Below are 27756 nucleotides of genomic sequence, written 5' to 3' on the forward strand. Positions count from 1 at the left end.
AAAATTATGAAAATAACTTCAGAACTAAAAATTTATTATTTATTCCTCAATTAATCATTTCATTTAGATAAATGTATAAATTATAAGCGATTTTTTTTATGTAATATGCCATTTCTTTCTCAGATGAAAACACGTAAAAGTTGTAGATTTTATAAACGTGACATGTGATGGAAAATCCTCTGTATGATGTAAACGGATATGACGTTTTTACACCAATCAGGTTTCGACAGATGGCTTCAGAGAACAGTGACACGCCGTATTAATGTATCTGTCAGTAATGGTGAGACCTTGCGATTGAGGGCTTGGTATTTTGGTTGTTGTGGTCGGAGAGAATGGTCAATTTTGGTATTTGCGAATGATTTAAAAGTTAAGATTTATTAGAGTTTGTGTTAAAACTGTAAAATAAAATTTGCTTCCAATTATCATGGTGTTTAATATATTTTGGTATTCGTATGTGACTGTTTTCTTTTATTTGATTCGATTTTCGGTTGGTTTGCGTGAAGGTGAATGTGAAGGTAAGAAAATAAAACGAACAAAGTTGTTTGAACACTTGTAATTTGGTTTTTGTATTTTATTTCCGCGAAAAATATTTCCTATATAGTATGATAATACAATTTTTAATATTATTTGACTCTCCATTATTTAAACTGCCTATGTTCAGCTGATTTCCAACGATAATTAGCGATGTTAATTTGTGCTAAAATTTCTTTTTGTTCTGTTTCTTTATTACAAGATTCGTACTAAATGGAGACTTCAATGTTGAGATAAGTCAGAGCAAGTAATTTTATGAGGGGTCGGAAAGTATATCAAGTGAGCTTGTTATAAGCGGAGTTTCTGGTAAAACTGCATAAATTCAAAGTAGCCTTTTTTTTTTTGCCTAAACTGGAGATCAAGTTTTTACTGCCTTTATCCTGTATAGTCTGATGGAGTAGTTATTGAGCATATAGCTCACCCTTTATGGGTAATTAGTTTTGGTTCAGTAGGACTTTTGTGCTTCATAGAATCATGTCCGTTATAGTCAACTGCTAACCTTATTAGTTGATTTGTATGCCTTAAAATACTTCTGCTTAAGAAAAGTATTTTAAGGTAGTATGTTGATGAAAATTAAAGATGTTCGGTATATTGATTTCACAATGAAGTTGCGAGTTCCTAACGAATCTAGAAACATCAAATGACATTCTTAGACTTTTGTTTAAATAGTTCGAAGTTTCTTGATATTAGGTGATGTACGACTCCGATCCTGATGTCGTTATTGGTCTGATTATTGATTTATAAATAATTTATTATCTATACTTAAGCAGCTGTTGATTAGGGTAAATTTCGGCTATTGCTGTGGTTGATTTGGAGGAAATGGTAAGATATATGGGACTCAAAGCAGTCTCTTATCAAGTTGAATTCCTAGCTATTTTGTTGTTTTCTATGGGATGGTGGTGTCAAACATGCTTACTGAGCTATGAGGTTTTTTTTTTTCTTGTAAATAGAATTACCGCACTTTTTTCTGCATTTACGTTTATTCTCCATTTCTTGAACCATAGTTCATGTTCATTAGCCTGCATTCGTAGGCTCTTAGTTATTAATTTTGGACTGAATGATCTGGTCAGAATGGCTGTCATCTGCATAGTTTAAGCAGATATGATGGAATTAGTATGAAGATTATCTGCCATATAAATGGAGAAAGTAATGACCTTGTGGGACTCCTGCTGGAGATGTTGGGCGGATATTAAATTGTTGGGTACGATGACTCAGAGAACGCTGTATTGTCGATGTACTTCGGAAATAAGTCTGCAAACGTGTAGCTGGGATGAACTGTAGTTCAAGACCATTTGCAAAAGCGTCCGCTTTTTCATCATTTATTAATTAAGATCATTAATTGCTATTTGATATTGGTAGGGCACATTTTTGAGGATGACAACGTCAAGAATATGTGGTCTTCTGATCGCTCCATAGTCTGTTCAAGTGACCTGCAACCATAACACCTTTTTTGCAGAATCATTTAGGAAAAAATGGCAAAATCATTTAGGATTTTGCCATTTTTATTGAAAATTTTACTTTTCCTAGTTGTGCTCTCTATGGCCAAAAAGGTTCTGAACCCAAAGTCAGCAGGGAAGGTTCTAGCCATTGTCTTTTTGGGATGTGGATGGTGTAATCCTTTCCAAGTACCTCAAGAAATGTAACGTATAGCAGCTCTGAAGGAATTGAAAGAAGTACTGAAGGAAAAATGCTGGGGAACTGAGCAGAGGTGTTGTTTTTGTAGGACAATGCTTGCTCACACTACTCATGAAGCCCAGCAGACAATACACAACTTGGGATTTCAATGTCTGCCTTACCCACCCTATTCATCAGACTTGGCCCCATCTATTTCCTATTACCAAATTTAAAGAAACACGGACGAAGTGGCAATGATGCTCTGCGAGTACAACATAAAAGTGGCTTTTCTATCTTTACAAGAAATATCAATATTCCTACATCAACCAAACTGCCACATCACTCCATGAATAAAAACTAGGCATCTGAGATTCATTGCTCTTGTGGCATTTGTTATGTAGGCTAGAAGGGAAGGTCAGGAGAGATCTGCATGTCTGAGCATGTAAAAGACATTGATGTCTGAGCATGTAAAAGACATTGATGTCTGAGCATGTAAAAGACATTGATGTCTGAGCATGTAAAAGACATTGATGTCTGAGCATGTAAAAGACATTGATGTCTGAGCATGTAAAAGACATTGATGTCTGAGCATGTAAAAGACATTGATGTCTGAGCATGTAAAAGACATTGATGTCTGAGCATGTAAAAGACATTGATGTCTGAGCATGTAAAAGACATTGATGTCTGAGCATGTAAAAGACATTGATGTCTGAGCATGTAAAAGACATTGATGTCTGAGCATGTAAAAGACATTGATGTCTGAGCATGTAAAAGACATTGATGTCTGAGCATGTAAAAGACATTGATGTCTGAGCATGTAAAAGACATTGATGCCTGAGCATGTAAAAGACATTGATGCCTGAGCATGTAAAAGACATTGATGCCTGAGCATGTAAAAGACATTGATGCCTGAGCATGTAAAAGACATTGATGCCTGAGCATGTAAAAGACATTGATGCCTGAGCATGTAAAAGACATTGATGCCTGAGCATGTAAAAGACATTGATGCCTGAGCATGTAAAAGACATTGATGCCTGAGCATGTAAAAGACATTGATGCCTGAGCATGTAAAAGACATTGATGCCTGAGCATGTAAAAGACATTGATGCCTGAGCATGTAAAAGACATTGATGCCTGAGCATGTAAAAGACATTGATGCCTGAGCATGTAAAAGACATTGATGCCTGAGCATGTAAAAGACATTGATGCCTGAGCATGTAAAAGACATTGATGCCTGAGCATGTAAAAGACATTGATGCCTGAGCATGTAAAAGACATTGATGCCTGAGCATGTAAAAGACATTGATGCCTGAGCATGTAAAAGACATTGAAAAAGAAAGAAGGGGACACAAATCAGGTTTAGCATTCCACTACTGGCCATAAAGTGCTCTGGCAATGGACAACCATGTCATATATATTGATAATTTTTTTGCAAGAAAATTTAAAGAAACTACAGTGCAATAAAAATCAAGCCTTGATTTTACATTATCAAAAAATTTAACTGCCACGGACCTAGGATATAGCACATGTGAACCACAGAACTTTACAACTAACAATGTTCCAACATGAATACAGTAACAAATATATTTGTATTCTGGTTTCTCAATTATTTAAGTCGTGAAAGTTATTAAAAACATCTAATAGAGGTAATTAATTGTCAATAAGCTTTTGATGTATAAAGCTTGTGTACCGTTACCTGTGATGTAAGTCTTGCAACGCATAAAACTTGTCAGGTTTTTTAATTGTTTATTTTTAATTGGTCTTCAAGATGGCCTCATTGTTCAGCTACTTGATCTGTAGATCAAGTTCAGATAGTGAAAAAGTTGCTGGTTATCAGAATTTGGAGACCAATAAACAACAAATGAGTAACTGAATGTAGCAAGAATATTTTTTTTGCCATAGCAGGTAAAGAGGAGATCCAAGATTTGGCATATATGTACAGGTTCAAGTGTTTGTGATTGAATCATGCCATGTGTATTAATCTTCCTACCAGCTGAGGCGGATGAAATAGCCAGACCACCCAGCATTTTTCATGGATCAAAATTTCATCAGCATTCTACCTTTTTTATCATGCAATTACCCCCCCGCCAGCGTTAATCCCTTAACGGCGATTTTAGAGCCATCAGCGGATTAACTGTGGTGGAGCGACCTTTGTCACTAGTCTTTGTGTACTGTGTTATTTGGAATTTCCTTTATTGTTCTTTGATATTTAACCTTCTTTGCTGCAGAATTTCTCTTCCCAAAAATAAAATAGAATTTCACACGTGCAAAATGAAATAATCAATTCGGAAATGACAGACCAGCCTTTGCAATGAATCTGTTTTAATAGTAGTAAATTTGCTGTCTTTTATTCTTCAAATCAGTGCAATGAAACGAGAACTTTGTTCTTTCACTTTACTGACAATACAAAAGCAATTTTTTTTCGAAACCTTTTCCGATGTTTGTTTGCTTTGAAAATATTGTCAAATATTTATATATGTTTTTAAATATTTATTGAAAGGAATATGACCTTTTTGCTTTCTTTCCTTGCAAAATGCCATTATATGGATGTCACATTTCAGTTTTAGAAATGAATTTTTTATTTATTTTTTTTTGTTAACACCAAATGATGTTAAACTGCACTACTTGGATTGTAAGTTTTTTTAGTATCAAAAATTTATATCCGGTGATTTTAGCAGGGACTCTGTCCAGGGCTGGTCCAATAGTATCTGATGCCCCTAGGCAAAGAAAATTTAGGTGCCCCTATACATTGTATCTATATAATTTTGTCATACTCACACAAGCACACCTACACCTACACATATGGATATTTATAAAAATAATGAAAAGCGAAAATAATGTAGGATCATCAGCGAGCACCAGGACAACTTGACATATTTCAGTTTTTTATTATTAATCAAGGTTTTACTATTTTTTTCAAAGGTTATAATTTTCCCCTGAACTGTGTAGCGAAATCTGACACCCTGAAGTCTTAGTGCCTTCTAGGCGATTGCCTAGGTTCGCCTAATGATAAAACTGGCCCTGACTCTGTCTTTTGCTTAAAATTGCAGCAATTTTTTTTGTGGGATGGATATTACTATCATATACAGTACGTAACCACTGTAGTTATATTGAAAATATAATATCCTATATGGAATGTTTCAAAATCTCCTTTTGAAGATTGTCTACAACCCCACCCTTCTCTTCTGGAACTCAATTACATAACTATAAATTTCTACCATTTTGAAAGCTTTCACAGGCAGTATTTAAAATCTTGCTTTTCCCATTTTGTCGAGAAATAAGGCAATAATATTGTCCTGTCGAAGCTTCTTATTCTGTAGTATTTCTTTGCAATCTAAAATCAGCTGTCTGCTCAAATTATCCTAAGTTTTAGAAATACTATGGTATATTTTCGCCATGTGAAACTGTTTATATGCATATTGGGTTTTTCATCCCGCATACAGACAAATCGGCCCTTCAGAACACATGCAATTCACAGGCAAAAAATACTAGTGGTGGTGGTGGGCAATAGATGCCGTTGATGGAGATGATTGGTAGTAGAGGTGGAGTCAGTTGTATAATAGGTGTCCTCCTGCGATGAGTCTTCGGACTCCTTGGAGGTGTCACGAATAATAATAATAAAAATATATTGCACAAAAGAAAGATCAGTAGTGTTATTTTTTTTCTTTTTCTTCAAAAAAAAAACTAAACATTACTTCTACTGCTGCTGGTTGCTGTTTCTGAAATAATCTACATCTTAGAAATACTTGATGATAATCCTCTCAGCTGGAGAATAGCTAAAGGCTCAGATTACTCTCATTGGTATTGAGAAAGGAAAGAGGAAACACTTAGCCAGAAGTCATTAAAGTGCCTCAAGCTGTAGTGCAGAATACATCAAGAATGTCTTATCGTTTTCAATTGTTGATTACCAGACATGCTAACACAGAAATACTAACATTTCGTTTACAGGCTGATACAGTATTTGTGCCAAAATAATTTATGATCAGATTCATTTTTATTATCGAAAAATTAAATTATTTTATACAGTTATCTTGAAAACAAGATTTTAAGTTATTTAAAAGAAAAGGGACACTGTGCATTTTATGAGCATTTTTTACATGAGCATTTATTTATTTTTTTTGTGGGAGTGGAGTTATCAACCTATTCAATCTGCAGATATTTCGGAGAATTTATTTAAAAAATTGTTCACGAGACAACTCTTACAAACATAAGTCACTTGGGGAACATGTTTTCATTTTAGTGTAAAATGTAAGCGCCTCTGTAGCGCAATTGGAAGAACGACGGTACATTGCGCCCTTCGATTGGAATAGGCCTAAAGTTCGATTCTCGTCGCGACGGGAGGAATCTTTATCTGGTCGATTTCAATTCGAAGGTGAGTTAGCCGATCTCATACGGAGGTAGCAGGGTTTTTTCTCCCGGAAACTCGGGTTTTTCATCCCGCATACATACAAATCGGCCCTTCAGAACACACGCAATTTACAGACAAAAATTACTAGGTGTGATGGTGTTGGAGGTGGGCGGTAGATGGCGTTGGTGGAGATTATTCGTAGTAGCGGTTAGGTGTAGAGTCAGTTGTAGATGTCCTCCCACGATGAGTCTTCGGACTCCTTGGAGGTATCAGGAATAATAATAATAATAAAATAGTAGAGAAAGTCTAGGTACTTCAAGAATGCCATGCTTCTAAACTATAAGAAAATCTAATATCTGCTGATACATAAATTTTTCTGTAATGATTTCTCTATTAGTTATAATGTAATCAATTTACAGATTTTGCCCTTTTCTATTCTCATGTTATGAGCAGTGATTTCTTCTTTGTTAGTACTACAAGAAAAAACAGATAACAGAAGAAAAATGTGGTATTTTCTTTTTCATTGGGTGAACTTACAATGTTCTTTCTTTGTGTTTTGAAAAGAAATTGCAAATGATTCTATTTTGCTAGTAGAACATCTAATATAATTGAGTGATATTTTACTGTTTTCTCCCACATGAGAAAAAGAAATAAGAAGGTAATATTATTTAATGTGTAGAACTTTATTGTAGCAGAAATTTTTATTACAAACTTTGCTGTTTTGTAATAAAAAAAATATTAGTGCTCCTTTACAAATTTTTAATCTGTGGCACACACACTGAAAATTTAGTAGACAAAATTTCACTTTCGGCGAACTGTTTTCTTATTTACTATAAACAACATTAAAATAGGAAAATTTCAAACAGGTATATATTAGGTGGAATTGTAGTACACAATGTTTCAAAAATTAAGAAATAAAAACATCTCGGAGAATGATATATAAAATCTCCCACAGAAGAAATTTAGAACCCACAGCACATCAATGCTGTGTTGGCAAGGGGAAAATGTTCACGTTTATTTTATTTTTTTTTAATCTCTTGGTGAAATGATTTACTTTTCAATTGTAGCATGTTTTCCCAATTTGATAAAAATTGATATTTCATGAAAAACAGATTTGAATATTATGAGATAATATGAGCATCCTCTGACAGATTACTCTGTAGTTCAGAAAATTGCATGTTCTAATAGTAACTGCTTTTCTTTCTTTCCCATTAGAAATAAAAATTTTATAATAGTTAATCTTATTTTATTCGTTCTTCCTGAGTGAATGAGAATAATAGAATATTATATTATTATGTAACTATCACTATGCTGTTATTATAGAATAGTTTACATTATGATAAAACAAGCTTTCTGATAAATTCAAATGTACATGAAAAAAGTCCCTTTATCCTACATTTAGTAAAATATTACTACTGACAATAATAATGCTACTTTCTATTTCTGAAAGTAGCTATATTTCTTGTTTTTCCTTTCAACTAATGTAAAACTTGAAGCCTGATATGTTCTAGGACGAACCGTGGAAGCTCTTCCAAGTGCTACTTTTGCATTTACTAGTTGTAGAAAACTGAGGATCATAGCTCATCCAGAACACTTTGCTGTGTAAGAACTAAGCATGAGATTTCTGTAATAATAGGAAAATTATCCCAGTTTCATTCCTTTTTTAGAAATTAGGACCCTTCCCCATGCAAAAGTTTGCCAGCAAACATGTTTCCCTGATATGGGATGTGGTCCATAGTACAGGTATCCCTCGATTAACGCGGTTAATTAATCGCTCGATGTTACCGCGTATATCAATCGCGTTAATCAAGTCTAATAATTAATGGTAAAAATTAGTTTGTCCATGATCGATTACTGTATTAATAATTCGTTTTATATGGTACTCTTTTAGGAAAGATAAAAAATGAATGCAAAGTATTTTGTTTAATAAATACTTGTACCTACATTATTTTCTGCAATTTTTTTTATCAAGAGTCATTTGAACAGTTTCAGTTTTTTTCTTATCTGCATAAATTCTACGATAACAAGCAAAATGACTCTCCAGACCTCTGCAAACAAGTAATAAAACATAAAGAAAAAACACTGCAAATATAATATGTGATGGTACAAATCAAGTGGATATTGAATCCAACATTATTTCATAGCCAAATGTAGAAACTACAAGAGTTTCATGCCGAATATATAGAAACTAAAAGTTTTGGTGGATGTAAGCATAAGCAACTTTATGGGCAACTTGTAGTAAAGGTGGAGTAAGTTCTAGATCACTTAGTATTTTCCATAATGCAAGCCACGTATGATATTTATCATACATGTCCACGTATAGGATATGTATGATAAATAAGCCTTTGGCTCTCTATTTCAGTAATACATGAGGTTTCAATTGCAATCAATTATTGAACAAAGAATAAAAAAAACAACTAAACCATACTATACTGACATCGGAAGTTGCGGTATCTCCTCTCAGATACAGTTTAATGTCAAATATCACAAACTTTTACATAGCATGTTAAACCAAACTGACATCAAAAAACAGTGCAGAATATCACTCGTAACATATGAATGCACAGCTACTCATGACCTCCAAGTTATACACTGAATTGTGTAAGAATATTTATATTAAACTTTTTGCATGTATTTTTCAGATCAGCTGCGAGCTCTGCAGGGTTAAAGGCAAGTTAATCCAAATTCTTGCCGCGTATATCAAGGGATTGCCACAATTAATTTCGGCGCTATAATCAAATCCCACGTTAAGCAAGGGATACCTGTAGATGCGAGGCGAGTAACAATTTTCTGTGGTTAGAAAACCTGGGTCTGAAACTTATGTAGTACTATGAGCACCTTCATCAGGGCTTTTCAACTGAAAATAGGTTAATGTCATATAGATGGTTTTTTCCCATTACCAGGAAGTTGCGTTTTTCAATAAACAGGAAAATAAACACAATGTACTTGCATCATAGTTGTTTCTGCTATAATTCCAATCAAAACAAAATCATGGCCTTAGTGTACTCAGTCATTTTCCTGATTGAGACAACTAAGCTTGGGTAGCTAACTGGAGAGAATCGCTGCTTTTATTTTACCAAGTGGCTGCGGATTAGAATCTTCAATACTGGCATGAATTCTTATGAAAAGATTTAGGTGGGTAGATGAATATGCTTCTGTAAATAGCATAGTCAAAGGCCATCATCATTCAGTTTATTGAGGTTTTTCTTAAAAAAAAAAAAAAGTTTAGTCATCTCTGTGATGTTAATTACATATAGCATTAACGTGCTATAGATTTCCAAACTTTTGGTGATTATGGCCATAAAAAAAAGTGTCTGCACCTAGAAGGCATGTGTCCTGATGATCCTCTGTATTTTTATTTAATTCCCTCAAAAAAAAAAAAAGGTACTATTAGCCACTTTGAGAGGAATAATATATTATTCTGTTATAAAAAAAAACTTAAATTCCTCTTCAAACAAAACTGGAATCATTACACTTAGCCATTTATCTATCAGTACTTTAATCTCATTCTCTAATCTCAAAAGTTTTATGTACAACTTTCATTACACTCCAAGGATATGGAACTCTGAAGTTAATAACTGATTATTCAGTATAATGTATCAAGCCTTCGTAGATTAGTGAGAATATTTTGTGTTTAATGAAAAGCAAGTGATATTTAAAGGAGAAATAGGGAATCTGCAGGAAACTTCTTCCTTTTATTAGAAGTGTATTTGGAACTACTCAATTAAATGTATTCCCTATTGTCTGGGTGATTATCGTCACCCAGAAAATTTTTTTCTGGATTTCAGAAAAATGAAAAGATGTATTAAGGAAACTTGTTTAATGAATTTTCTAATATACTTATATATTAGTTAAGCAACTCTAAGGAATTTGAGTGATAAGACAATAATATTGAACTCCTTCATGTAACCTAGAGTGGCCATTTATTTGTATGTATTGAGAAGTCGGAAATTAACTTCATTACATTATTTTATTCTATAAAGTCGGATCTCTTTAAAGAGAAGTGGATTACTTATTGAGAACTGTATTTATTGTAGATATGTTTACAGTAAACAGTGTAAATTTTTCTACACTAGAGCTTCATTCTTTGAATATACACATGTTGATCATGAGGTCATGCACCATCATGGATAAGAATCTGAAATATTCTAATCAACTAAAATAAAATTAAATACATTTATCTTGCTCCACAATGATTTTATAGGTTGGATATAGGTGGAGAATAACATGGAACAAATAAAGTTCTAAGTCATCATTATTTTGTAATATTTACTCATCTGAGTACAGCATTGTATTGTTTCTCATTAGCTGTGTATGCTTGTTTTCTGTTTTAATTTGGTTAACATATATTGAATAGCTAAATTGCATCTGTCTTGCACTATGATTAGTTTAAATCTAATTGTAACTTTAAACTGTATATCTTATACTAAAGTAACAAACTCATTCTCATTATTCCATAATTTTTCTCATTAAATGCATTTGGAACTACTTAATAAGCTGAATTCATCTCCAAATTAGTTTTTAAATTTGACCTTTTCCTCGTCTAAAATCACTTTTCTGCTCAAATGAAGTTATTTTAAACAAGGCATTGATATAAAAATGAGATATTGCAAACACTACTTAGTGTGTTTGCAATAATTTTTTATTCAGAATTTTACGATATTTTGTAATATGTATTTATAAGCTAATTCTATAATTTCCATTTCTTAAATATAGATAGAACCTTAGATTTTGAACAATCTAGTACTCCATTTCTATCACCTTTAAGAATCTTCGTAAATATTTCCCAAGCTTCAGTTTATGCCATCTAATCCAGAGATTTTCTGTTTTTGATACTTTTTATACGGGTTTAGTTTTATTTATTTCACTAAAACTAAAAAGCTTTATAACGTTTATTGTAAAATATAAGCATATACATAGCATTTTAAACAATCATATTATTACTTAAATTTAATTTTGATACTCTTACATACACAAGAATGAAATTTTTTTAATAAATCAGGTTTGTGTTTTAAAAAATTCATAAAACTGTATTCAATTCATGTCAAAGTTGAATAAATTATCATCTTGATGGACCGTGTTTCACTCAGGATTTCTCCATGAGTGCAGGTCACAAAGATGCCTCCAACGATCTCAATCTTGAGCCTCTCTCTTCCATGTTATACCCATAGATTTCCTTAGTGGATCGATCTTCTCATCTTGTAGGTGGTCTTCCTGGTTTTCTCTTTATTCTTGGTTGCCAATTGAGTATTCTATATGTCCATCTGTTATCCCTGAGTCTGGCTATGTGACCTGCCCATCTCATCTTGCTTTCATATACTGCAGTTACCACATCTTTTATGCTTGATCTCTTTCTTAGTTCTGTGTTTCTAACATCTTCCATTCTGCTGATGTTACAAATCCTGCGTTCTGCTCTATTGCACGCTGAGTTATTCTGAGAGTCTCTTTTTCTTTTCTTGTCGTGTTCCACGTTTCTGATCCATATGTGAGTGATGATAGAATATCACTATTAAATAGTTTTGCCTTTGGAGAGATGTCAAGATTTGGATCAGTAAGTGTTTCTTTTAGTCTGTTGAATGATAGCTGTGCAGCTTTCTTTTTGCTAGTTCTTCAGATAAATTGTTATTCATTTTTATTGTTTGTCCTAAGTACTTGTATGAGTCAACTTGTTCTATAGGGATGTTATCAATACATAGGTGACTGTCACATGTGTAGTATAAATTATATGTTCCATTTAGTATAAATGCATGCTTTCAATGTTTCGATTTTTAATTGGGTTTTTACACTGGTCCACATATTTTTCACTAATGAAAATACATGTTCAGTGGGGGTGTTAGATCCAGGGAGACATAAGCAGAATTCAACGATTTTTAAAAGATATTTATCTGCAAAATATTTAAAGTATTCAACCCTACTACGTCATTTTGTCACCATTCTTCGATCTTTTCACTGGTGACATAACTTTTACTACATGGAACTTCATCAAATAGTTCGGCGTCATTTATATTTAAGTTCCAGTGACTGGAAATGAACGAAACACTTTCCTCGATCTTTGCCCGCAGAGGGATTTCTCGTAGTAGGACCCCATTCAAATACTTCTATTTCCATGAAACAGCTGTCCAAGTTATTTAAATGATCAATGCAGGTTTGGTGAAATTTATGAATTGCATCTTTAAATATGTTGGCATTAATATTCAATTTACTATTTCAATTCACAAAATAAAGAAAATAGCCATTTTAGGAAAAAAAAAAATCTAAAGGACAGAACAGTGAAATAAAGGACGTATGGTCACTGTAATCATATGGCATGTTTCAATTCGTGGTAGAATTTTATTTGAAGTTAGTCTTTGTGATCTTGTCATGACATTGAGAATTTCAAATGCAATAAAACAAACACTTATTTCATGTAATTGAAAAATTGGACAATAGTTAGATACTGCGTTTCAGCAACATATGGTCACTGAAGCACAGTTGTTGACTCGAGTCTGTACAGCATAGTTTCTGTGGGAGGGGACAATAGTGCAATTAGAGACTGCTGAAATAAAAACAGCACTAACTAATGAATTGCACTATTTGCTGAGAAATATATTACACAGACTGCAAAAGCCTCTACCTTATTCAGGGATACAGTAAAACTACACTTGTTTTTCTTGCATCTGCAGTATAATGGCTTTGGGGAGAATGTGTTTTTAACTGAGGGGGCAGTGAGTTACTATCGCCTCAACGTCAACATGTTTAAACATTTTTCGTGTGTGAGGTAATATGCAAAACTTTTTGATGTTTTTTCATAAAGTAAAATCAGGAGTGCAAGTTATACGCGAGGGCAAGTTATATTTGAGTAAGTACAGTAAGCATTTGGCCAACAAGTTGAGCTTCTCCCCTCTCAGATGACTTCTATGGTGAGTTACAATGTATAAATATTTTTCTCACTACAGTTTTTTTTTTTTTTTTCAATCATTAAAATCAATTTAATAATACAATAATCAATTTTACACTGAATAATGTTATAAATTTATATATAAACTAGGGGAGGCTCATCATCCCTGACCTATGGTGCCTCCTCCCCCCCCCAAGTTCCGGACTGGTAGGCCGGTTCTCTTTGAATTCTGATAACTCGACTTTTGAAAACTCGAAAGGGGTTCTGCACCTATGACGCCTCCCCCCCAATTCCTGATTGGTAGGATGGTTCTCCTCAAATTTTGAAGACTTGAAAGGGTATCCACCTGGAGCCTACCTTCCCCCCTCAGGGTTCCGGACTGGTAGGCCTGTTCCCTTTGAATTTGAAGACTACACTCAGGGTAGACCCGAGCTTCAAATATCTTGACAAACATTACAAAAAAGCTTATCATTTTATGTTATCGAGTAGATAAATATTATAAATAAAATATATAAGAATATAAATATTTTATTTATAAAATATTATTTTTATTATAAATTAATTAATAGATTTTCCATTAATTTTTCAGTTACTAAAAACTGCCCGGCATGTCAGCAATTTGATTCGTAAATTTTTGGCAATTGCACAAAAAAAGGTTCGCCACTACTGGTCTACACGTTTTGATCCAGCGAGTTTCCAATTTTTACATACCATCTAAAAAGTAGTATTTGTGAAATTTGTGCAAAATAGTCAGACAGCCTTGATTACATCCTCGTTCAAAGAATTTTTTCCCACCAAGCCAAATTTTTGAGTTTGGGAACAAGAATGTGGTGGTTCCACATCCACCATATTCTCCAAGTCTGGAGAATATGGTGGATGTGGAACCAGTTCGAACCTTAGTTCATGCAATTTTGCCATTGCGACGGTCGATGTGTGGGACGGTGCATTTTCTTGATGAAAGAGCACTATTTTGTGCAACAATCTTGGCTGTTTTTTCTTCAGTTCTTCTTTTAAATGGTCCAACAATGATACATAATAGATTCCTGTTATTGTCTTACCCTTTTCCAAATAATCTATCATGATAATTCCTTGGGAATCCCAAAAAAACAGTGGCCATCACCTTTCCAGCTGAGAAAACGGCCTTCGCTTTTTTGGTGCTCTTTCACCGAGGATCGTCCATCGTTTTGACTGCTGCTCAGGTATGTAGTGGTGGAACCAGGTTTCATCTACATTCATGAATCGATGCAAAAAATCTTGCAAATTGCAATTAAGTATCTCCAAACACGACATTGAAATGTCTTTTTGCATGTGTTTTTGATCAACAATCGCGACACACACAGCTTTTTCATGTGTAATTTTTCTTGCAGGATATTATACACCCATTCAGTTGAGATGCCTACAATCTCACACACTCACTTGGCAGTCTTGCATAAAAATACCATGGATTTTGTCAATCATTTCCTTCATAGTGACCTCAGTTGGGCATCTGGAGCCTGCTTCATCTTTGATGGACTTAAGACCACGTCTAAACTCATTTATCCAAAAATGCAGGTGCAGAGTTCCCATGAACTGCATCAAATTCGGGTTTGATCTGTGCAGCCGTCCACTTCAAATAAGTGTTTTTATCACTACACAACTCATTTTTTTCTCCATTTTTATGAAAAATGCGAACATGGTCATTTTAAATGTTTGCCAAATGAGAACTATGCATCGCACATGGCTAAAATTTTGCTAGGGTTTATGAAAAAGATATCTGCCAACACTGGTATGAATGAATTGTCACTGTCTATTGGAAATTTACCAAACTTTTCAAACAACCCTCGTACTGTGCTTAGGTCTGATCACCTGATTTTCTTGGGAATGAAGTAGTAAAAAGGGTCCAGAGGGGAGTGACAAAGATGAGTGGTTTGTGGAATGATCCATATGAGAATAGATCGAGGATTTGTGGATTGCTAAAGTTGGTTGATATGTGAAGAGGAGGATATGATTAAAAAAAAATCCTAGAAAAGTCTTTAAGTCACTTAAAGACTTTTCTAGGATTGATACAGGGGAGATGTTTCACCACTTTGGTTAGAGGGGCAGAACAAGAAGTCACCTCTGGAAGTTGATCATTAGCAAGGGCATGAGTACTAGATTTTCACTTTGTGGTGAATGAATGGAAAGTTTGGCTGAGTGAGTGCTTTAATGGTTGCAGGGAGAGGTATGACACAATATTATATTGCTAGTTTGAGGCCCTCATAATGAGTTATGGCTATGGAGCAGATATGCAAACCACTCAGCAACTAGGCAAACTGTCTATTTTGATAGCCTGAACATATGTTTAAGACTTCATGATGTACATCCATAATGGAGGCTGGATATTAGCAGAAACTCAGCATGTGAGCTAAAGATGCTTCTGTTTGTGGAAGACCATCTTTTATATGGTCTTTCTTAGTGGTATAGGTTACTGTTAAATATCAAATCCTCTGCAAAGATTGTTTTAATAGTAACAAATAGCAAATAATGTGCGTGTTATGTTCCATAGTCGTTTTCGAATATGGAACATGCTCTCCATTCAGATCTGACCGTGTCTTTCAGAATTTCCAGTTGCTTCTTTAACTCCATTCACCCATCTAATTCTTGGTCTTCCTCTTCTCCTTTTAACTTTAGCAGGCATCATCTTCTCCAGACTGTCATTTGCTCGCATAATGTCCAAAGTATGACAATTTTTGCTTGATGATCACAGCTTTGAGGGAGCAATCTGGCTTTATTCTGTATCACTGATTTATTGGTTTGCTTAGCAAATAATACTGTACTGTTTTTTAGTACAGGTAACCCTCGTATAATGCAGTACTTATACAACGCGGTTTCGATATAACAAGGTCTACAAATTGTAGCATCCTTTGTTCAACATGGTTTCGATATAACGTGGTCTACAATTTCTAGTAACCCTTTATTTATTTTTTTTTTTTCATATTTTTCACCGTGGGACTTAGAAATCAAATTTTATCTTCGTTAAATTTGTGTCTGCTCGTATCGTGCAAGTAATTATAAGTATTGAATTCAGTTTTATTGTATCACTGAATAAGGTACTGTACAGGGGCTGTTGCAGTCTGTGTCATTCTCAACAAATAGTGCAATTAGAGACAGATGGAAGAAAAACGGTGCTAAGTAATAAATCACGTCCCCTCTCACAGAAACTATGCTGTATAGACTTAAGCAAAACCATATGTTGCACTGAAACAGTATCTAACTAAAAACTATTGTCCAATTTTTCAATTATGAAATAAGTGTTTGTTTGATTGCATTTGAAATTGTCATTTTGACAGATTACAAAGGCTAACTTAAAGTGAAAGACTACCAAGAATTGAAACATGCCATATAATGAATGTGTGAGTTCGCCTGCCACCTCAAATGCAAACAAGAAGCCATAAAATTCAACCAAGGGTTGAAACATTTGTGAGTTGAGCCAGTCAGTAATGAGAAGTTCCATCGGAATGATAAATGACACCCTGTTGTGAATGTTATGACAGTTTCAGATGTTATGGAATTCGATTGAAGAGAATTAGCATTTCAACTCGACACTCGTCGGTTGCTTTTGTCTTTGGGTCATATGAAATTTTGTTAATACCGCAAAAATCATATGCACATCTTTATAGCTGCTGTCTTGTGTAAAACAAAATTCAGCTTGTACATATTGTAACAATTAAAAAAACTTGAATAACTTATAAGCATATAAAAAGATATCACCTGTAAATCATTGACATACCAGCAAAATTCTCAGACGTGCCACCTCTGGCATGGGTGCCATAGGTTCGCCATCTAGGGTTTACTGTATAAAGTGTTTGTTGAAAATTGTCTTTGTTTTCTGCCAGGAAAGTGCATTTAAAATCATAAGTGTGTTAATCTCAAGCTGAGCAGTTTATTTTCTGGTGAGTTACATATGAGAATTATACAAATGATATCCAAGAGATTTCAAGTGGTGACAACCTCCGGCCACTTAAAGAACATCTACGAAATGCTATTTCTGAAGACAGTGATGGCGATTAAAATATGTGCTTTATTTTATTGTGTCTAAAACATTTATGCATTATGTGCAATGAAATTTATGTACAATTTGTAATTTTTATAATTTTATACTATGTATTTGTCTTAGTTTGTTTTCTTAACTTACATGAATTAAATAAAAATATTGTTTTTGTTGGATATGTCATTGTTATTTATATAATTTAAAAAAAAAAAATGATTTCGGAACCTAACCCTACTTTTTCTATGTGATTTAAGTCTCGTATAATGCGGCATTTCTATGGAACCTAACATCCGCATTATACGAGGGTTACCTGTACTTGTTATTGACCATGGTCCTTTGTGGTGTTAATTGCAAGAAAATTGCTGAAATAGTGTCTACTTTTGAGGTTTTGTTACAGACTTATGTTACCATCTATACAGTTACCTTCCAAAACAGAAAGTAACTTATTGGTACTGTAGGCTCCAATTTTTATGAATAAACTTGTTTTGATAAGTCATCAGTGATGGTGTAATAAATTTAAAAAAAAAATGTAATTAGGTTAAAATGTCACAGCATAAAATATCACATTTCTGTTTTTAGATAGCCAAGATTTATTCAGCTACCTTAATGCTATGCATTAGTTTTTCTTTAAGCTTATATTGCAATGCAAACTTCAAACAAGAAAATAGGTGAAGAAATTCAATTTATTTTTATAGTGTGCATTGGAGTACTAAACAAATTGTCCAAAAGTCTCTCAGAAGATGAAAAAAGTTCCCATTTAAAAATAGATTCCAAATTTAGGGAACTCTGTTTGGATACCAAGAAGGCAGAAAACAGATTTGTAAGTATGTTTTGGATTTGTATGTTTATTAGACATTGCAATGTTTGCAGACTTTATGTATTAAACAGCTGCCTTTTTTTTTTTTTTCATGCAATAGAAGACGTTGCATTGTTGAGAATGTTCAGTGTTAGTGGCACCATGTTGGAGGTTTAATGGAATATTTACAGCACTAAGAAAAGATTAAAACTCATTTTAATAGTGCTGTAAATATTCCATTAAACCTCCAACATGTCCTCTCAGCACTTAAGCCACAACACAGTTAGTGGCACCACAAACAGGTCGGAGGCTAAATCCAGGAAAAACAAGATTATACCATCACACTCCCACTTCATTTGGATAATTGGAGTTATGCAGGGCCTGTGCAAGAGTATCTGGCACCCCTAGGCAAAGAAAATTTAGGCGCCCCTATGCATTGTCTCTATGCAGTAATTAGTTCGTCATTTTACCCAAATTCGATTATGCACCTATCTTAAAAATAAATGTTACAGATTTTCAAAATTTTCTATCTATACATTTTTATGGCTAACTATTTAAAAAAATCAGTTGCCAGAATGAAATAATTTAGTTACCGATTTAAAACATTTTAGAAGTTTATTTTTAATGGCATACTACACTACTTCCATGTACACTATGTATACCAGGGTTTCCCAAACTGTGTTCTGCGAGAAGTTCCTGGAATTTGTCATTTTAGTTTTCTAAGCATTTTTTATGAATAAATATTTTATAGTGGAAATATTCTGAGGAGAATAATATTCTAGAATATGTCAAAGCTTGGACCCAGAATGCCTAATATTTGTGTATCGTTAATTTTTACACATAGAAACCTTTCAACATTTGGGAAAGGGAATACCGCTGTTTATGATCGGTCATAAAAATTGCCTGCGAGCAGATTATAACAATCGGGGGCATATAATATTTTCCTTACAAAATTTAGCTCAATTCTTTGTTAAGAAGTAGAATAATAAAATTTATATTCTGAATGTTTTGTCTTCCAGCTTCATGATTTTCCTTTAACTAGGCCCTGAGACATACCTTAATTCTTTTATAAAAAAAATTAAGGTTCAAAAAAAAAAAAATTGAGAAACAAATTATACTTTTCCCATTGGTTATTATATTCGATTAATGTGCCTGTTTTTACCTCCCTACTGGTCAATGTGGATGAAATAGTGACACCAAATTGCACTTCTTATCCATGTTATTCATTGGGTTTTAGAGCTTCGTATCCAGATTTATATGAATGTCTATAGACGTCGTGGCTGGTTGGGGATTAAAGAACGCATTAGGTGCACTAATCGAGGGATTGCTGTATATATATATATATATATATATTTTGTTATACTCCCACAAGCACGCGTACTCCTGCACATGTGAATATTTATAAAAATAATATCAAGAACATTTATATATGTTTATATATAAAATTTATTAATCAAAACCAATACATTTGTCATCATCAAATTCCTGCCATGTACCCTCAAGGGGTGTACAGGATATGACAGTACTGCATGAAAAAATTACATCATTACTAACTTCCTATCTACAATTTTTTTCCAAATCAGTCTGTTACTTGTCAAGACTCCAACATTATCAGAACTTATATTTCTATCATCTAAGGCACTTTGTACCGTATCAATCCACCTATATCTTGGTCTTCCTCTGGGTCGTTTTTCTGCCAAACTGGCAGAGAACACTTGTTTTGCTAATCTTTCCTCTCCCATTCTATTTAAGTGACCATACCACCTGAGATTAGCTCTGCTAACGCATTCCTGGATGCTGACAATGTCAAGTTCTTTCCTAATATTCTCATTTTTAATATGATATTGCCATTCACGCCTCTAATCTTTCTCAGGACTCATATCTGCGGTCTCTAGTCTTTGGTCAAGTGTTTTACTTCTGACCCAGCTCTCAGATCCATAAGTTAAAACTGGTTTGAACACTCTTGTATACAGCTAATTTAGTGTTCCGACTAATTTCTCTCTTATTCCATATGAATTTATTCAGTTGACTTCCCACCATACCAGCTTTGCTGATTCTGTTGTCTATTTCCATATTTAATTTACCATCTTCAGTAAAAATCGTGCCTAAGTAGCTGAAATGTTTTACTTGTTCCGCAGGTTCTCCATTCACAACACAGTTGACATTTTCAATGATTCTGCCTATTTTCATTGTCTTTGTCTTTTATTGCTGACTGTCATACCATATCTATTACAACAGTTATTCAATTTAGTCAGTGAATCTTGCAGACTTGTAGCGGATTTATTTAGAAGTATAACATCATCCGCATAAAGCAAAGAGCTGACATTAACATCTCCAATTTTGATATCAGGTTTAATACCACATTCCTTCATAATGTGATCCATATAGATAATAACAGAGGGGATAATGTACATCCTTGTCTCACACCAGATTTAACATTAAACCATCTTCCTGTACTTCCTTCAATTCTAACTGCTGACTTACAACTCAAATAAAGACTAAGTATTGCTTGATATAATACCCCATTTACACCATATAACTGTAGCGTATTGAATAGCTTCTCTCTTGGCACCTTGTCATATTCCTTTTCCAAATCGACAAAACTTAAATACAGATCTTTGTTATATTCCCATGCTTTCTCGACTATTTGTCGTAAAGTGAAGATCTGATCCTGACAGCCTCTATTTGGCCTGAATCCAGTTTGTTCTTCACCAAGCTTTTCTTCCACAATTCTTCTCAACCGTTTCTCAAGTATACTTGCATAGATCTTGCCAGGAACACTCAGTAGGGAAATACCTCTGTAATTCTCACATTCGGTTTTATTTCCCTTTTTATATATGGGTACTATGAGAGCTCTACTCCACTCATCGGGAATTCGTCCCTCTGTCCAGGCTTTCTGAACTATGCAGTGCAGCCACTGTAAGACTTTTATACCACCATACTTCAGCATTTCTGGTCGAATATCATCTACTCCTGCTGCCTTTCCACATTTCCAGCCTTTGATGGCTTTTTCTACTTCAAGTATGGATATGTATTCCTGACTGCATGCCTGGTCAGTGCTTTTTATCACTGTGCTGTCATCACTGCTTGTTTCATTTAGCAGTTTTTCAAAGTAATTACTCCATACTTCAAGGATATCTTTTTCTCCTGTTTTCATGTCACCTCTATCATCTCTAACTCCTTTTACAGCACTCTTTCCTCCATTCCTGAGCTTCTTCAACAACCTCCAGAATATTTTGCCACCTTCTTGATATTTATTTTCTATATTCTTGCCAAAGTCCTCCCATGACTTTTGTTTAGCTAGTTTTACACACTGTTTAGCTTTCTTACATTTGTCTCTGTATTCTGTAAGAGTAAAAGCTGACTTATTTTCCAAGAACTTTTGATATGCTTTCTTCTTTTCCTTCACTGCCTCTTTAACTTCCTGTGTCCACCAGGGAGTTCTGATTTTTTTATCCTTGCACACAACCTCACCACATGCCTCTCTGGCAGAATCAATGTTTTCTTCAGAGTTTGCCACTGAATCTCCAAGGTTTGATTCCTGTTCTCAAACTCTTTCATTTTCTTTTCAATAATCTTTCTGTATTTTAGTCTACAGTTCACATCTGAGAGCTGCTCAACTTTTATTCGCTTCAAAACTTTCTTACATGTTATTCTTTTCAATATGAAATTCAATGTTATCCTGCTCAAGACTAAATAGTGATCACTTCCAATTTCAAGTCCTCTGTACACTCTGGTGTCATGCACCACTGAGAAAACATCACTATCAACAATAACATAGTCAGTGAGACTTCTTATTCCTAGCCTCTTTTCTCCATGTGAATTTGTGCACATTTTTATGTTGGAACATGGTGTTAGTAATAACCAGTCCATGTCCTGAGCAGAAATCCAACAGATATTTGCCATTATTATTAGCTTTGCTCTTTTCTCCAAATTTTCCCAAAATATTTTTGTATGTCTCACAATCATTTCCTACTCTGCTATTTAGATCCCCAACAAGGACCAACTTTTCACTTTTCATTGTATCAGTTGCTTTTTCTAAAGCCTCAAATTCCTCCACTTCTACCTTTAGTAGAAAGAACCCTCTGTGGGACCATAGGCACAAATAAGTCTCATTGTCCAGGTCCCCATTCTCATATTTGCCCACATTACTCTACTTGAGACTGAGTGCCATTCAAGAAGATTAGCCTCGTATTTTGTGTTGAATACTATGGCTACTCCTTTTCCTTGAGTGTCATTGCCTGAATATAACATTCTGTATTTATTACTCAGAAAGATCTCACCAGTTTTGGTCTTTTTTTTTGTTTCAGTCACCCCTATTATGTCGATCTAGTACTTATCTAATTCCTCAGCTAGCTCCATTTCTTTGCCATTCAGGTATCTTACGTTGATAGTACCGATCTTTAACTCTGGTGATGTTGAGTTTGTTTTTAGATTTGTTCCAGTAGCTGACTTTTCGCTGTTCGCCCTGGTTCCCTGGCAAAAACAACGGGGACCTTGTTTAACCGGCGATGCCCCAGCCGGCATGAATTTTGTCATGTTGTACCATTTTTTATTTTGATTTAACCAATAAGAAGACAACTTGGTCAGCTAAATCCCAAATTGCCAGCCCATCCTCGTTCGTTCAGTATCCAAGTAGATGCCCAACAGGGTGCACCACGAGAAGGTGAGGATTGTACATTAGGTCAGAAGCCCTGGTCGGTTCGCAGCATTCCTTTTAAAGGCTATGTGGAGGTCTCCTCTCATTTATATAGCTTTGACCCTTAAGCACCCCTTGAAGTATTTATCAATTATATATATATACATACCTTATAACTATATATATACACACACACACCTTATAACTTATCTATCATACTTTATTTAATTTAAGGGGATATTAAATCAAATTAAATCCCACATTGTTTCAAAACTGAATAAGAAACTCAGATTGGAATCAAAGAATTTCATGCTGATTATAGTAAACTATAAAAGTATCAGCGACTACTAGCGTAAGCTAAAGCACCTAGTACAAACTAGGGCAACTCATAGCAAAGGTGGGGAAAGTTCTGATCTCTATTCTTGGTATGTCCCATAATGTAAAACCATCTCCTAGGAGATGTATGATGTTATACATTATGGTGGGAGGTCACTACGCAGACCGGTTTTGATTTAATATCCCCTTAATTTAAATAATGTTTATATCGCCAAAATGAAGCCTGTTGGCTCATTATTTATGTAATTTATCTATCATACATTTATAATCTAATAATTCAACAGTATTGTTTTCTATGAACATAATTGACAAATTTCTCAAATGCATATGACTTAATTGTGTAAATATTTTTAACGCATTCAACTACAGAAAATGAGCATTCACCGCTAGCATTACAAACAGGCAGTGTCCAGGGCCACATTTATACTTTCGGAGGCCCGAGGCCCAACATCATTATGAGGCCTCAAAAATAAGCACTTTTTTTAGTTTATTGAAAATAAGTCAACATATCCATAATAACTAATATTAATAACACAATACAACATTGGTATATGTATATTTGCATTTTAAAAAATGTATAAAAATAAATCAGTTCAAATTTAAAAAAATCAATAACTAAAAGTTTTTTTTTCTGGCTTTGGTTTTAGGAAATATATCTAAAATGATATCATAATTAATAGTCTATTACATCGGAATCGATGCATAATAATGACAGGTCACTTGTTTTACTTTAGTGCAAGTTGCTTCTTAAATAATTTTTTATTCCGTTTCAACATTGAAAATGAGCATTCAGCACTTGCATTTGAAATATATTTGAAACATTTCAAATATATTTTTAAAATTGTTTCTACATTCGGAAAAGTAGACCTTAACTCATCGTTTATAAATTTGCATATTTTTAATTGAATTTTTTTCCTTCATCATTATTAAAAATTGCTTAACTTCATCAGTAAATTTTTCTGGATGAACATCAGTCCCATAAGTTTGTAAAATTTTATTAATTATTATTATTATTATTATTACGGGCAACTCCAGGGAGTCATTAGACTCATCGAGGGAGGCCCCAAATCATTTTCATCACAACTATTTGACATTCATACAGTATCTATCATACCTCGCCTTAAACTCATTCACTGTCACAGCATCCACCACAGACTCAGGGAGCGCATTCCACTCATTCACTACTCTAAAAGTAAAGAACCCAGCTCTAACACCTTTACTAACCACACTTTTGCCCAGTTTCCATGGATGTCCCCTAGTCCTCCCACAACCAGCCCTGTTCTCAAAAATATCTTCTGAATTAATTTTATAGAAACCCTTCAGTAATTTGAATGTCTCAATCATATCTCCCCTCCTCTGCCTATCAACCAATTTTTGCAACCCACAAATCCTCAACCTGTTCTCATACGGTTCATTCCACAGACCTGCTATCATCTTGGTCACTCGCCTCTGGATCCTCTCCACCTCCTCCCCATCAAGAAGAAACCTAGGTGACCAAATCTGAGCACAGTAGTCGAGATGAGGTCTTATCAAGGCTCGATACAGAGGAACAATAACCTGTTTGTCTCTGCTTGTCAACGTATTCTTCAGCAACCAAGTGATTTGATGAGCTGATTTGGCTACTTTTGCAATGTGTCCCCTAAATTTCAATTCCTTATCCACCAACACTCCTAAATCTCGTGCCTCATCAATTTCCTGGAGCACGGTTCCACCAATGCAGTAAACTGCCTCCCATCTTTTCACCCCAAAATGCATAACCTTACATTTTGCCACATTAAATTGACATCCATTCTCCCTAGCCCAGACCTCCAATCTATCCAAATCATCCTGCAAAATTTTGACGTCATCTGCATTCACTATTGCCCTACCCAACTTCGCATCATCTGCAAACAAATGAACTGTTCCTCTCAGATCCTTTCCTATATCATTTATGAACAAATTAAACAGCAGTGGTCCAAGAACAGATCCTTGTGGTACACCACTAGTCACAGGCCGTCTTGTGGACTCTACTCCTGAGTAAACCACTCTCTGATATCTCTCCGTCAACCACCCTCCTATCCATCTCACCAACCCTATGTCCATTCCCATATGCTGCAATTTACTGATTAGAATTCCATGTGGTATCCTGTCAAAGGCCTTAGCAAGGTCCAGCAGAATCACTGTAAACCCATTACCCTTATCCAGTTCAGCCGTCACTGTGTTATAATACGTGAGCAAGTTACTGAGGCATGACCTACCCTTCACAAAACCATGCTGTCCCCGATACAGTATCCCATTTTCTTCTATCCAATCTTGTATTTTCCTCTTGACTATTTTCTCTAAGACCTTGATAATGATTCCTGTTATGCTGATTGGCTGGTAATTTTCAACAGCAGCCTTGGAACCACCTTTGTGCAGTGGAACTATTTTCCCCTCTTTCCACCCCCTTGGGACTGACCCAGTCCTGAGGCTCAAATTAAACATAATGGTCAAGGGCACTGACAATTCTTTGGCCGCTTCACGTACGACACGAGCTGGTATACCATCCAATCCCACAGATGTATTGACATTGAGGTTCTGTAATAGACGAGTTACCTCTACCTCATTCATCACAATTCCAGTATAAGCTGTTGGTTCCTCCATTTTCGCAAAGCCACCACCTGGATGATATACTCTTGCAAAGTGCTCGCTCAGTAATTCCACAACATCGACTGATTCAGTTACCTCCCTACCCTCAGCATTTTTTAAGATCATTCTACCATGAGCATTTTTCCTTTTACTTGCAACATATTGAAAAAACTGTTTGGGATTCTCTTTAGCCTGCATGGCCAATTTCCTTTCGTAATCTGCTTTTGCTTTTCTTACCACCCTTGTTACCATCCTGGCCTGAGCTTTATACTGTTCATGCACCTGATGGTCACCCTTCTCCTTAAATTCCCTCCACAATTGTTTCTTTTTTTGCAGCTCAAGCTTAATAGTGTTATTCATCCATTTAACCCCTACCTGATTTATTATTCGGACTCTTGGTATACAGTCAACCATTGCCTCCTGCAAACAGTTCTTAACCACCTCCCATGCACCATCAACATCCAGCCCTTGCAGTTTTACATGCCATGGCATTGAGCCAAGCACACACCTAAGCTTGTCATACTTACCAGCCCGGTAATTCCACATACAGGGTGTTCGGGATAAATTTGACATATTTATAATTAATTATATTTTTCCGTAAGTTACATGTATTAACACACACTTCTCTTCATTTAAAAGTTTGGACCCTTCTTCATTCATATACAAGATGTCAGAAAGGATGGATAGCTGGAACCCACCTGAATCATGGAAGAGAATAACTTGTATCATGATGATTCGTGCCCGCCATCAAAATAAGGATATTACGACTGCTGCCCAATGCTCCCTGAATACAGTAAAAACAATCAGGCATGAACTAGAGACTTGCAATGGTGACTACGAGGATGTAGCAAGAAGAAAGATCCCTAGCAGACGATCTGATTGCGTTCGTACAGCAGAATTCCTCGCAAATCTGCAGGAACAGGTGTTGAAGAACCCTGGCATTGGAATTCGGGCTTTGTTCGTGGAGTTGCTAACTGTAGTCAAGCCCTGGATAACAAGGGTAGCCAATGGTAGGCCGTATGTATGGCAGCAGGATTCGGCCCCTTGCCACACCTCTGGGAAAAGTCAAAAATGGTTGTCTGAAAATTTCTACGACTTCACCAGTCCAAATGTTTGGCCTCCAAACTCCCCAGACCTTAACCCCATGGATTATTTTGTATGGGGCGCAGTTGAAAAAGACACCAATCGCACTTCCAGTAATACAAAAGCCCAGTTAATGGATAAAATTAAAACAGTTTTTGCGGCCCTTCCCAGGGAGACTGTAGCATCAGCTTGTTCGAGGTTCCGAAGCAGAATTGAAGCTGTGATCGATGCTAATGGTGGTTATTTTGAGTAAATCTTGTTGATAGTATTGTAATTAACTCTGCCTGTAATGTTTTTTTGTCAATTCATTAAATTTAATAGATACAAAGAAGATTTTCTTTTTCCTTACGAAACTGTCAAATTTATCCCGAACACCCTGTATACCCTGTCTTAATTGTAAATTCGACTCTTTTAGCCACCTCCCAAGTCATGACCTTATGGTCACTCTCACCAATTGGTGGCAACATGGTCATGTTCATTACAGCTACAGTCTCAGTTGCAATTACTAGGTCCAGCACTCTCTGCCCCCTGGTATTTTCCAATACATGTTGCTGTAGATAGTTGTCTCTTAATAACTGCATAAAATCCAATTCCTTCCTCCCATGTGCCCTCTCCTCTTTCCAGTCAATGTTACCATAATTGAAATCACCCATAATAATTACCCTCCTTCCATTCATTTCTTCTATTTGCTTATGCATACTATTCCCACCATCCACTCCATCACCCGGTCTATAGCAGCACCCAATTGTATATTTTGTTCTGCTAGATTGTATCTCACACCAAACAGCCTCAAATGTGCTTTTTTCCCCATCCTGCAGTTCAACTTCTATACTTCTTGGCTGAAGCTCATCAGCTATCATCAATAACACTCCTCCCCCCTTTTTATTCACCCTGTCACTCCTGAACACGCTATACC

The 27756-nt window shown here is 35.1% G+C and overlaps 1 protein-coding gene across 1 annotated transcript in view; it reads left to right on the top strand.

The window, feature by feature from the left end:
- Positions 1–243: 243 nt before the first annotated feature.
- The window catches only part of Manf (mesencephalic astrocyte-derived neurotrophic factor), a 53959-nt gene continuing 26446 nt past the window's right edge, over positions 244–27756 (top strand). Inside the window, exons 1-2 of the mRNA XM_090403724.1 lie at positions 244–515; positions 18075–18199. Of these exons, the coding sequence (XP_090259850.1) occupies positions 425–515; positions 18075–18199 (216 nt within the window). The 5' untranslated portion in view covers positions 244–424. The remainder of the gene's footprint in view (positions 516–18074; positions 18200–27756) is intronic.

This window comes from Typopeltis vanoorti, chromosome 2 (genome assembly GCF_054136105.1).
Source record: "Typopeltis vanoorti isolate ZY-2024b chromosome 2, IOZ_Tvanoo_1.0, whole genome shotgun sequence".
In the NCBI taxonomy this organism is placed as follows: domain Eukaryota; kingdom Metazoa; phylum Arthropoda; class Arachnida; order Uropygi; family Thelyphonidae; genus Typopeltis; species Typopeltis vanoorti.